At 43.8% G+C, this 13,949-nt stretch overlaps 1 protein-coding gene across 6 annotated transcripts in view; it reads right to left on the bottom strand.

The window, feature by feature from the left end:
- The window catches only part of THSD4 (thrombospondin type 1 domain containing 4), a 903,119-nt gene that overhangs the window by 64,287 nt on the left and 824,883 nt on the right, over window positions 1-13,949 (bottom strand). For all 6 annotated transcript variants that reach the window (XM_030188643.1, XM_030188634.1, XM_030188628.1 and 3 more), the window contains one exon: window positions 1,474-1,649. In XM_030188643.1, the coding sequence (XP_030044503.1) occupies window positions 1,474-1,649 (176 nt within the window). The remainder of the gene's footprint in view (window positions 1-1,473; window positions 1,650-13,949) is intronic.

Genomic DNA, 13,949 nt, shown 5'->3' with positions numbered 1-13,949 from the left:
ACGTTGAAACCCTCTGCTCAGTGTGTGGCGGCGGCTAAGAAAGCAAATAGACTGTTAGGTATTATTAGGAAAGTAATGGAAAATAAAAAAGAGGATGTTATAATGCCTTTGTATCGCTCCATGGTGTGACTGTACCTGAAATATTGTGTGCAATTCTGGTCACCGCATCTCAAAAAAGATATAGTGGAATTAGAAAATGTACAGAGAAGGGCAATGAAAATGATAAAGTGGATGGGATGACTTCCCTATGAGGAAAGGCTAAAGCAGCTAGAGAGAAAAGACAGCTGAGGGGAGATATGTTAAGGTCTATAAAATAATGAGTGGCGTGGAACAGGTGATTCGCTTGTTTACTCTTTCTAAAAATACTATGACTAGGGGGCATGCAATAAAACTACAAAGCAGTACATTTAAAATGAATCAGAAAAAATATTTTTTCACTCAACGTGTAATTAAACTCTAGAATTTATTGCCAGAGAATGTAGTAAAAGCAGTTAGCTTAGCAGGGTTTAAAAAGGTTTGGATAGCTTCCTAAAAGAAAAGTCCATAAGCCATTATTGAAATGGAGAAAATCCACTGCTTATTTCTAGGATAAGCAGCATAAAATGTATTGTGCTGCTTTGGGATTTTGCCAGGTACTTGAAACCTGGATTGGCCACTGTTGGAAACAAGATATTGAGCCTGATGGACCTTCAGTCTGTCCCAGTATAGCAATACTTATGATCCATGGTACAGAGATAAATCCCATATAGAAAAGAGGCAATATCAGTAGCCTTCTCTTAAGTATCAGAGCAGAGCTAAATTATTCTGTTTCATAATAAGGTTAAAACCTACAGTTCCCAGGGTTGTGACAGAATAGTGTTGAGACAGCTGCTGGGTAAGGGTTTGGGATGATCCGGACAGGACAGAAGGATGAGTACACCCATATTGATTGTTTTCTAGGTAATTTGGGGAGTGGACTTAGGCTAGCAGGGGTACTGGAAAGAGCACAGATGAAAAGAGAAGCTAAGTAAATGAACTGAATGCATTTTCTATTTGGGATAGTGACGAAGAGGCAGGTATTAGGTTGGAGGTAATACTGATGGTAATTGGGTTGGGCTGTTTTTAATCTGTGGGTTTGTGATAATTATGATGTTTTTCTTTTTATGATTGTTATGTTTTGTGTCACATTTTTTTAAAATGCCATAGTTCAGCCATGAATACTGCTTTGAGCAGTCTGATTCAGTGTGGTATTTCTTATGTTCTTCTGTGGACAGGGGAAGCAATTAAATAAATATAAACATACAGTCACATAAACCTTTACATCTGACCAGGAGGGGGCAGAGGGGGACCAAAAGGAGTATTTGGGGGAGAACAGATTTATCTATGGGCTGGAAGTAGTTCACAAAACTATCCTAAGATACCCCCAAGTCAGTCAGTCAGGTTCTCAAATATCCAGGACGAGCCCAGGAAGAGGTTACAATAGGAAGAACTCACATAGACATCCAGGGCTTCATTTGTAGGGCCTTCTGCCAAAAGGGACTCTCCAGCAGTGCTGGAAATTTCATTTGGACGTTTATATGTGAACATGGTCCCGCCTCCTTCATATTTACCAGGACGATCAATTGCCCAGTTTCCATTAATGATAGAACGGCCGGATCGACTTCGAAGAGCTGCAAAAAAGCACAAACACATTCTCATGGTCAAGGGGAATCTCCAAGTGGGAGTTTGAGTCCATATCTATATGCATCTAGTTTCTCCTATATGAGTACGCAAATCTGGAATGAATTACCAAAATTCATCAAAACTACTTACGACATAATAAATTTTCGTAACCTATTGAAAACAAATTTATTCAAGAAAGCATACCACAATAATTCATCCTAAATGTCAATTAACAATATGTACACTAGGAATACACAAAACGTAACTCTTTATTTCTAATTGTTCATATCAATTTTATTATGATTTGAAGTTTAGTATGCCTGATTGTTCAAACTAATTTTATTATGTATGAAGTTCAATCCGATACCTTCATATCTTATTATAATATGAATCTGTCCTTACCTGAATACCTAATTCATTCTATCTCCTCTATTCTTAACTATGTATTTCTCTTTTCCGGAACTGGTAATCACCATTACGGAATAATGTAAGCCACATTGAGCCTGCAAATAGGTGGGAAAATGTGGGATAGAAATGCTACAAATAAATAAATACATACATACATAAATATCTGACATACTCTTTCTAAGAACTACAGAGTTACCTATGATAAGATACTTTTAGATGGGCAAATTATCACCATTAGCAATTAGCAGAGAAAATCGAATCCCCGCATGTACTTTTCTGTGACTGTCCCTACAATGCACCAAAGACTGCAAACTTTCATTGTTGCAAAATGTATGTGTGCTGTCTTACTACTACTACTACTATTTAGCATTTCTATAGCGCTACAAGGCGTACGCAGCGCTGCACAAACATAGAAGAAAGACAGTCCCTGCTCAAAGAGCTTACAATCTAATAGACAAAAAATAAGGTAAGCAAATCAAATCAATTATTGTGTACAGGAAGGAGGAGGGTAGGTGAAGGCAGGTGGTTACAAGTGGTTACGAGTCAAAAGCAATGTTAAAGAGGTGGGCTTTCAGTCTAGATTTAAAGGTGGCCAAGGATGGGGCAAGACGTAGGGGCTCAGGAAGTTTATTCCAGGCGTAGGGTGCAGCGAGACAGAAGGCGCAAAGTCTGGAGTTGGCAGTAGTGGAGAAGGGAACAGCTAAGAAGGATTTATCCATGGAGCGGAGTGCACGGGAAGGGGTGTAGGGAAGGAAGAGTGTGGAGAGATACTGGGGAGCAGCAGAGTGAGTACATTTATAGGTTAGTAGAAGAAGTTTGAACAGGATGCGAAAACGGATAGGGAGCCAGTGAAGCGACTTGAGGAGAGGGGTAGTATGAGTAAAGCGACACTGGCGGAAGACGAGACGGGCAGCAGAGTTTTGAACCGACTGGAGAGGGGAGAGGTGACTAAGTGGGAGGCCAGCAAGAAGCAGATCTGATTCTTAGCATCTAGGACAGGGCTTCCCAAAGTGACCCATCCTAAAGTACACAGGCTTGTCATAGCCACATGCTTCTGTGAGGTTGGAGAGACCCTGCGGCCGTGACTATGTGTTTGTGCCCCCAAAAAGATTGGTAAGCACTGCTCTAGAGAGTATTCACATATTGCATCAGTGTAGCTGATGGTCATTCCTTCATTTTTAACTTTACCCATACATTCTTGCTCTTCTTGCAGCCTTCCAGCAGAGCCATCATATTATTCACTTCACCCACCTCTGTGACTGCTCTTAATATAAAAATATCTACAGGATACACAACATAGATCGTGTCTTCCTTTGAATGTATTGTTAGCCATTCACAGGGGGCAGTTTTGAAAGTAAATGTGCATTTATCTTCATAAACACATCTGATCATTGCCTCCTAAATGTCTGTATGAATAATTTCTATACTTTTATAAAGGTGAAAATAAGATTGTAAATTTGGGGTTTCTTTTTTTTTTAGGGATCCTGGTATCCACATAGTTAGGCTGTGTTTGGTTTTTGCGCCGACACCTGAGTGAAAAAAAAATCAGTTAATAAAAAAAGGTAAAAAGATACGTATGTTGAGGTCATGCGCTAGTCAAGGATTTCCAGTTCAGAGGTGCTAATTCCCCAGCTTTGGTAACCAAAATAGATATCCCTGAATGTTCTCATTCACTGTTGCTGAAAGACAAACCATGCTAATGTACAGAATACAGGATGCAGTAAGTCAGTAAGGTATTGTACATAAAAATACATTGTGAAGCTGTCACCTAGGGACTGATGAGCTGTGTTTCAAATTATGCAAAATTGAGGACTGAAATTCAAACTCTATTAAATGAAAAAAAGTGTGTGTGTGTGTGGGGGGGGGGGGGGGGGGGGTCTCCTGAATAATTTTGTAATAATATCCAGTAGATTAGGATCTGTTTTTCCCACTGTTGTTCTTCTCCAGCTCTAATTATTTTATTTTTGATGTAAACCACTTTGAATGGATTCATTCATAAAAGTGGTATAAAAAGCTGATGATGATAATGATACTCTCCAAGCACTATTTCTGTCCATTACCTGAGCAGCATATTAGCTCAGAAATATTACAGTTAGCTACAGGCTCATTTTCAAAGCACGTAGACTTACAACGTTACATGTGTTACTATGGAACTTTGTAAGTCTAGGTGGTTTGAAAATGAGCACTTAGTAATCTACTAACCAACTAGACAGAATTCCTTCAGGTATCCACTTGTATACAACAAATGTAGCATTTCATGACTCAACCAACCAATAAATCCCATGAATGGAGATTATATCTAATAGTGTAACACTAGTATATATATTTTAGCTATTTTATTTGCTAATTGAAATACAAGCTTAAAGATGCTCTACTTCTATATGCAAAGTTCATATATAACATATACAGTTGTAAAGTGACCTTAGAAAGAAAAGTTTAGAACATAAATATAAAAAAGAGTTAAAAAATGTAAAAATAAAAGGGTTAATGCTCAGTGTGGTTTACGTGGGAGGAGAGACTCCAGCATGTTGAACCACTCTGAGTGGGCCAGGCACTGATAATCAGCAGCACCTAGAGGCCCTTTTACCCAGCTGCATTAAGAGGGGCCCTGTGCCAGGGATGTAGCCACAGGGGCCACGGGAGCCTAGGACCCCGCAAATTTCATCCGGGCCCCTGGTTTGACTGGCGGGGGTCCCCAACCCCTGCCAGCTAAAGCCCTCCTCAGCACCGGTCTCCGGCGCAGCCGTGTTCGCTGCCCTGCTCTCCTTTCTTCTTGCTCCTCCTGTGCACGCTGACGCTCCTTTACGTGAAACTGAGAAGGAGCATCAGCGTGCAGAGGAGGAGCAAGAAGAAAGAAGAGCAGGCCAGCGAATGTGGCTGCGCCGGAGACTGGAACCAAAGAAGACTTCGGCTGGCGAGAGTTGGGGGCCCCCACCAGCAAAGGTATTTGTTTGTGAGGGGAAGCAGGAAAGAGGTGAGGAGAGGCAAGGCGGTGGGGGGGCGAGAAGGTGAGGAGAGGCGAGGCGAGGCGGTGGGAGGGTGGGTGAGGTGAGGTGGGGGGGGCGAGGAGGCGAGGTGAGGCGTGGCAGCAGTCAAAATGTGCCCCCAACCTCGGGCTCTGGCCCCCTCCCACCGTGAGGTCTGGCTACGCCTCTGCCCTGTGCTAGTGGCAGTGCGTGTTTTTGCTGCATGCCGAGGCCCCTTTTACTGCAGATGGTAAAAAGACCATAAAAAGAAATGGCCATGCAGGCATTTCGGAGTGGGGGGAGAGCACTTACCGCCACCCATTGAAGTGGCAATAAGGGCTCCCGCGTTAACCCAGCGATAAAAATACAGAAATAAATTTGTGTAGCGATGGAAATGGCACAGGCTGGGGGCAGAATTACCACAGGCTGCTGCGGAAGTTCCAGAATGGCACACAACAAGCCTATTGCCACCTGCCAACCCTTTAATAAAAAGGCCCCTAAATCAGGCAGTGACACTGAATATCAGCTCTAACTACCCAGGTGGAATCCGGGCAGTGCTGGGGAAGTCCAGGGATGAGTTGAGCAGGAGCAGGCAGTTTGGTGAGCACCGGCAGGGCCGTGCCTAGGGTCTCTGGCGCCCCCCTGCAGACTATCAGTTGGCGCCCCCCCCCCCCCCCCCCGTGAAAATGATCACGCCCCCCCCCCCCCCCCCGGTGAAAATGATCGCTCACCACTTGCCACACTGACAGGAATTGTCAGCAATATTCTTAGAAAAAAATTGCTATACATTGCAAAATAAGATAGCAGATGTAAATTCTCAAAGTGGACATATTCCAAACGCTAAAATGAAAATAAAATGATTTTTTTTTTACCTTTGTTGTCTGGTGACTTTCTTTTTCCGATCATGCTGGCCCAGTATCTGAGTCTGCTGCTATCTGTCCTCTTAACTCCATTTCCAGGGCTTCCTTTCCATTTATTTCTTTACTTTCCTCCTTTCTTCTTCATTTCTTGCTCTATATCCATTTCCAGCAATTTCTTCTCTCTCCCTGGGTCCTGCCCTCCCATCCATGTCCATTCTTGTCCCTCTCTGCCCTTCCCTCCTCCATCCATAGCCAGCAATCCTCCTCTCTCCCCTCCCCTCCATTTCCAGCAATTTGTCCTCTCCCTGGGCCCCCATGTCCATCCTTGTCCCTCTCTGCCCTTCCCTCCTCCATCCATAGCCAGCAATCTTCCTCTCTCCCCTCCCCTCCATTTCCAGCAAATTGTACTCTCCCTGGGCCCCCATGTCCATCCTTGTTCCTCTCTGCCCTTCCCTGCTGCATCCATAGCTAGCAATCCTCCTCTCTCCCCTCCCCTTCCAGCAATTTGTCCTCTCCCTGGGCCCTGATGCTGCCCTCCCATCCATGCCTCTCTGCCCTCCCATCCATGCCCTCCCATCCATGCCTGTCTCTCTGCCCTCCCATCCATGCCTGCCATAGGCGGTCGGTGGCCCATCTGTTTGGGGAGGCTAAAGGGGGCAGGGTTAGGGGTGGGCCAGGGGCGGAGCTTACCTCCATAAGTGTTTGACAACACACAGAAAAAAAATAAGTAAAAATAAAAGTCACAGTTAATACCTTTTATTAAATTTAGATATTAGATATGTATCATATGTCAAAGAATAAAGTGGTTGCTCAAAGCATATACTAAACACAATCGCTCAACTGCAAAACACTATGCACAACTTTGTGCAAAAATACACTCAGAACCTTACTGTACCATAAATATTACACTGGGAAGACCCTAATACACCAATATACCACCATACGGAACATGCAGACCGTCAACAATATGAAACAAGGGATCATAATATCATGATACGTGTAGATCCAAAAAACACCCTTTTAGGGTGGCTAGTGTTCACAATGAGCTCCTTTTATTAATGACCATATGTAGATCCTTCAAGAGGTAGTGTGTCATGATTTACGCTGTACACCCTTTCTGGTGTTTTGGTGCCACCTCAGTAAGGCCAACACACAATCTCTCCACTGCAAAACACTATATACAAACTTGTGCAAAACACACTCATAGCCTTACCAAACCATAACAGCACTAATTCCAAGGACAGGACGAGCTACAACCTTTATGTGTGGAAAGGCAGCACTATAATTACACCGGGCTCTAAAACACCAGTACACAACCTAGTGAAACCAAAATAAAACAAAAAGGGCTGCAAATACTTCACGCTAGCAGAATACTGCATCTTGATCACACATGAAAAACACATGGCTTAACAGATATGAAGGCAAAATACAAGAAGTCAGACTCAGCATGCAGCAATACTAGAAACATTGAAACTTACATGCAAAATATCACAGATGTACATTTCCAAAAGCTGACATATTCCAATTAATAAATTTTGAACAAAAAATGTTTTCTACCTTTGCTGTCAGAGCATTTAGTTTTTCTATTAGCTTTGGTCCCAGTGTCTTCTTTCCATTTGATATTTTTTTTCTCTCACCATGTCCACCATCTTTCTGTGTCCTTATGCGTCCTGTCTACCACCCTATCCTTTCTCCAGTTTCAACATCTGCCCTCAAAGTGTTCCAATCCAGCCTTTAAATTCAGCAATTTCCCCTCCATCCATATAAAGCATTTCTCCTCACTCCCCTCCCCTCCATCCATGTGCATCTACAACCTTTGTCTTCTCTCCCCTCCATCCATGTCCAGCATTTCTCCTCTCTCCCTTCCACTCCATCCGTGTGCATCTCCTTCCTTTATCTTTCCTTCCCCCCATCCTTGTCCAACATTTCTCCTCTCTTCCCTGCCCTCCACTCCATCCATGTCCAGCATTTCTCCTCTCCCTCCCCTCCATCCATGTGCATCTCCTTCCTGACGTCCCTCCCCTCCATCCATCCATGTCCAACAACTCTCCATTCTCCCCTTCCCTCTCCTCCATCCATCCACCCATATCCTGCAAATTTCCTCTCTCCCCTGTCCCCATTCATCCATCCATGTCCAGAATTCTCCTCTCTCCCTTGCCCTCCCCTCCATCCATGTCCAGGAACTCTCCGTTCTCCCCTGCCCTCTCCTCCATCTATTTCCAGATAATTTCCTCTCTCCCCTGTCCCCTCGATCTATGCCCAGCAATTCTCCTCTCTTCCCTGCCCTCCCCTCCATCCATGTCAGCAATTCTCTCCCCTGCTCTGCCCTCTCCCCTCCTGTCCAGTGATTTCTTCTCTCTCCCTGCCCTGCATCCATACATGGCCAACAATTCTCCTCTCCCCTGCCCTCCCCCCTACATGTGGCAGGCTGCAGCGTTTTTGGGAGGCAGCTCTGGCTCTCCCTCCTTCCTTCCTTGGTTCCCGCTCTGGCTCCCCGATCAGCAGCCCCGCCCACCCGCGTGTTTTAACCTTTACTCTCCGACGTGGCAGCGATGTCAATCAATGAAGAACGTACAACAGACTCGCTTCCAGCTTCTCTCTTCACACAGTGTCCCGCCCTCGCGGGAACAGGAAATGCATCATCGCTGACGCTGAAGGCGGGACTCTGTGTGAAGAGAGAAGCTACTACTACTACTATTTAGCATTTCTATAGCGCTACAAGGCATACGCAGCGCTGCACAAACATAGAAGAAAGACAGTCCCTGCTCAAAGAGCTTACAATCTAATAGCTAAGCTGGAAACGAGTCTGTTGTGCGTTCTTCATTGATTGACATCGCGTAAAGGTTAAAACACGCGGGTGGGGGGGGGCTGCTGATCGGGGAGCCAGAGCGGGAACTAAGGAAGGAAGGAGGGAGAGCCCGAGCTGCCTCGCAAAAGCGCTACGCTTGTGAGGGCAGCAGGGACGTCCGAAGTCCAAGATTGGGCTGGGGCGCCGGGGCGAGGGTAAGCACCGCGGCGGCGCCCTCCAGAGGTGGGAGCCCCCCTGCGGCGCTTACCTCGCATAACGCATCGGCACGGCCCTGAGCACCATATTCAGTGCTGGTTCCCAAATAGCTAAGCACTGAATTTCAGTCGGCACTCCTATAACTTCTTGGTTGCTGGCTGATGCGTCTATCCCCCATCCCTCTCCCCCTGGATCTGATCATCTCTTCCAATCCTTTCAGATACCATTATCCCTCCCCCTCAAATAGTGCGGATCCCCTTGTCCATACCCCCATCCCATGGTTCCAATCCCCTCATATCCCCAGTAGTTACTCCCCCTCATACTCCCGTGTGGCTCCTATTTCTCTCCCATAACCTCCAGTAGAGATATGGTATTATAGGGGACCCATCTTAATTTTTCTTTCTGAGGCCCATTTAGTCCTAACTACACCACTGCACTAGAGGCAAATCTCCTCCATTTAAACCTAGAGGACATTAGACATTTCATAAAGAAACCAAGGGAAAAATCACTGCACTCTAACCAACCAGAATGTTTGATAGCGGGGATGAGACGACTTCCCTATGAAGAAAGACTAAGGAGGCTAGGGCTTTTCAGCTTGAAGAAGAGACGGCTGAGGGGAGACATGATAGAGGTATATAAAATAATGAGTGGAGTGGAAGCATCTGTTCACGCTTTCCAAAAATACTAGGACTAGGGGGCATGCGATGAAACTACAGTGTAGTAAATTTAAAACAAATAGGAGAAAATCTTTCTTCACCCAACGCATAATTAAACTCTGGAATTCGTTGCCAGAGAACGTAGTGAAGGCGGTTAGCTTGGCAGAGTTTAAAAAGGGGTTGGACGGTTTCCTAAAGGACAAGTCCATAGACCGCTACTAAATGGACTTGGGAAAAATCCACAATTCCAGGAATAACATGTATAGAATGTTTGTACATTTGGGAAGCTTGTCAGGTGCCCTTGACCTGGATTGGCCGCTGTCGGGGACAGGATGCTGGGCTCGATGGGCCTTTGGTCTTTTTCCAGTATGGCATTACTTATGTACTTATGATATTGAAACACAATAGTGGTACCTGATTACATGTGATCAGGGTTGGGGGATTTATTGGTCAAACTAGATGCCTGATGGGATACTCCTAAAGGGACAGGGAGTAATGCCCCAGCAAAGGAAAAGCTATGAGTACTGCAATTGCTTTGTCTCTTCTAAGTTTTATTAAGGTTTTCATAATCAGGAAAATCAAAGGTTACCCATACAGAAGATTTGTCCCCTAATGAACAGCTAGCTCGTTCCTTTCCTGGATCAGAAACTGTGGCCTTTCTGTTTAGAGAAGATACCAGAGTTTATCCCCTTTAATTTGAAAGTTCCCGGATCAGAATCTGGTGAATAAGATATTTCTTAAGTATGGACAACAAGCACTATGTCCAAAAGACTCTAGGATTCAACTGATGAACAAATTCCTTCTCTTTATCTGGGGGGAGAAAGTAGGACAACTTTTTAGCCCTTTGCACATTGTTATGCATACATTGGACCATGAGATCTAGTAGAATGCTATGCAGGAGCTAAGCAACACATTCTAAAAGAATCTCTTCACTTAAAGATCCAATGTCTCTAACTCACAGCCTGGATGCACTGAGGAGAGAGCTCTGAACGTTTTGGCCCAGACTGGTGTGATAGCTGCTTCCTGGAGCCTCTTGAACATAGTATTTATCTAGAGTGGCAACTTATTAAACAGCATACTTTAAAATGCTATAGAACTATAAGCACTATTACTTTCTAACAGTGGCTTAATGACCTGGGTTGGCCACTGTCAGAGACAGAAAGCTGGGCTCAAGGAACCATTTGTCTAGCTCAGCATGGTACTTCTTAAGTTGTCATGTTAATTATTTTTATTATTGTTAGCTTTCTTTTTCACATACATGTGGTCTGCAGATCTTTGGCCCACAGTCATGGAAGAAAAACTATCAATAATTTTTTTTTTTTTTATGGGGGGGTGGGGGGGTGGGAGGGGTGAGAGAGAAGAAGGACAATCTCTAAAACATAGGTCATCTAAGGACAGAAGGTCTCCATTCTTAGTGGTCCTTTTACAAAGGTGCGGCAAAAAGTGGCCTTAACGTGCCCTTACGCGGGTCCTTCCCACGTGCTAAGGCCATTTTTACTATAGCTGGAAAATGGCCAATTTTCCATTTTCCAAATTAATGGCCACACACTAATGTTTCAAATTAGACAGTAGGACTCTCAGAGGTAAGCTTCCTTAGGAGATAATGCTCTTATATAGGAAGTGGATGGTACACCCAATTCTTCATCAGTCCATTGGTATTTTAGTACATTTTCTCAAATATCATATTTAATATTTTTGATTTGTATAAATATATATATTTTCTTCTTTAATACATTTTTAATCTTTTCATCTTAGTCACTTAGATCCATCAATCGTGACTGAAAGACTGAGGTGATTATTTATCTTTATCAATGTCCCTCTCTGTGTTGTTCTAGACACTGGGACCTAGAGTGCCGACACGTGTTTCGCCTAGCTGCATCAAGGCAAGTCCCTTAATTTTTAGCCGCTGACTATCGTCCTGCAGCAGGACCACCTTTCAGAGCAGCTGCAGGATGATAAGTCAGCAGCTAAAAATTAAGGGACTTGCCTTGATACAGCACGGATCCCACAAATTTTATAATACTGCATACATCTTTAGAGCATGCCCATAACCCACCCATACCCCTCCCATGGCCACACTCCCTTTTCATGCTAAATAATGTACACACGCATCTTTATAAAATAGTGCTTAGCAAGATGCACACGTAAATCCAAATTGTTGCCATTTAACTCTAATAATTGATTATTGGTACTGAATTATTCGAGCTGACAGGCTCATTACACCATTAAATTGTGTGCACGCCAAATTTTTAACACACAATTTTAAGTGCCATTTGTAGAATTTGGGGGTTGTGTGTAGCAATGTAGAAGTGCTAACTGATTAATGCATAAATGCTCAGTCTCTGCCCCCTTTCAGAAAAATTAAAAAAACATTTTTAGTGCGTGGTTTGCATGTGCACATTCTGAACTTATTAAGGAATGCCTCAGCGTGCCCTGTGGTAAACCCTTTTCTGTGTGGTCAAAAATATAGTACTACAGGAGAGTTTCAGTTTAATCTTTGATGTGCATTGACCTTTAATGAAGATTTATGTTGCCAGCATGAAAAATCCATTAGAAAGTGCTGGTGCTATTAAGAAATAAATCCATACAGGCAATCCGGATTACTTAATTGGTCTCTATTACCCAATCACTATTTTTCTAGCGCATCACACAGCATGGATGCCAATCAAAACAACAAAGCTGGATAGCAAGCCAGTGCCCTTTGTTGGTCATGCAAAGTTATAAAAAGGTACTCTGTCACATATGCTTTTATATCACACCAATCAGGCTTCATTTTGGTTGGAGTTCTGGGACCAAATTAGTACCCTCCTGAATCTGCACATTCCTATGACCTACTCCATTATAACTTGGAAGTTGTGATATTTTCATCTTGTGGTTGGGAGGCGGGGATAGTGCTGGGCAGACTTATACGGTCTGTGCCGGGGCTGGTGGTTGGGAGGCGGGGATAATCCTGGGCAGACTTATACGGTCTGTGCCAGAGCCGGTGGTGGGAGGCAGGGCTGGTGGTTGGGAGGCGGGGATAGTGCTGGGCAGACTTATACGGTCTGTGCCCTGAAGAGGACAGGTACAAATCAAGGTAGGGTATACACAAAAAGTAGCACATATGAGTTTATCTTGTTGGGCAGACTTGATGGACCATGCAGGTCTTTTTCTGCCATCATCTACTATGTTACTATGTTATATGTTACTGTCAAAGGTAGTAGCTAAGTTTATTGATGGGGTAATATAGTGGTTCCCAAACCTGATCCTGGAGGCACCCCAGCCAGTCAGGTTTTCAGGATATCCATAATGAATATTCATGAGATATATTTGCATGCAGTGAAGGCAGTACATGCAAATCTCTCTCATGAATATTTATTGTAGATATCCTGAAAACCTGACTGGCTGGGGTGCCTCCAGGACAAAATTTGGGAACCACTGGGGTAATACATTTGATACACTGCCTTTCTGTGGTGATACTCTCTTAGCTGGCACATCAGTCATGGAAAAACAATTCATCTTCATTATGAAGTTTTGATGAAATAAGCTATCTGATACATAGAAATGAATGAGTGGTGGATAGAGGAAAGGCTCCACCTGCACAGAGACGGCTCTCACCTAAGTCACCGATGAAAGAATTTCAGTGAAAGCTGCAGAGTCCGGCGTGTGTATAACAGGGGAATTTGGCATGGCCTCTTATTTTGCATTTTCAGCATTTCTTGGCATCCACAGCACTTTACCCATGACACCCTTCATTCATTGTGGCACTGGGCCAATAAGATAAGTTCTTTTTTTAAAAAATCTTACAGCATTTTAAGTTTATGGTGGAGAAGCCTTATGTTTCTACTTATATTTATCACTGGCTTTTTGAAATATATTTTGAAGAACTTGTATATAAACAATTCCAATATACAGTGCACTCCATTTATGTGCACGTCAGATAAGCGCATGCTCTGTTTAACTGCATGCCGTACTTCGGACCCGTTTTTGGCACCCTCAATTTCTATGGGGACAAACTTCAGTTTAGCGCACCCCTGATAAATGCAAGATTCGCTTGGTTTAAGACCGCTCCTCTGCAGGAAAGACTCTGCATAAGCGCGCACATGGAATATGGAAACCGATTGGCACGTGACAACCAATGAGATTTCAAATTTACCGCCCCTTTAACTACCACAGGCAGAATAAGCGAAAGAATGTTGTTAGAGTGTACACTGGGGTCGTCGTCGTGGCGGAACTGTAAGACTTTAACACTGACTGAACGAATAGAAATTCTTAAAAAATTAGAAAACAAGCTAAGTCAAGCATCTATTGCTAAAGAATATGGTGTCAATCCCAGTCAAATTTCACGTGTCTTGAAGCAGAAAGACCAGCTTCTGGAAGACTGGCAAAACAATACAAATCCACAACGGAAATGAAAACGGGCGGGAAAAGCTGA

The sequence above is a fragment of the Microcaecilia unicolor genome, chromosome 1, assembly GCF_901765095.1.
Source record: "Microcaecilia unicolor chromosome 1, aMicUni1.1, whole genome shotgun sequence".
Taxonomy (NCBI): domain Eukaryota; kingdom Metazoa; phylum Chordata; class Amphibia; order Gymnophiona; family Siphonopidae; genus Microcaecilia; species Microcaecilia unicolor.
Note: the sequence above shows the minus strand (reverse complement) of the source record. Positions and strands in the feature narration are given on the sequence as shown.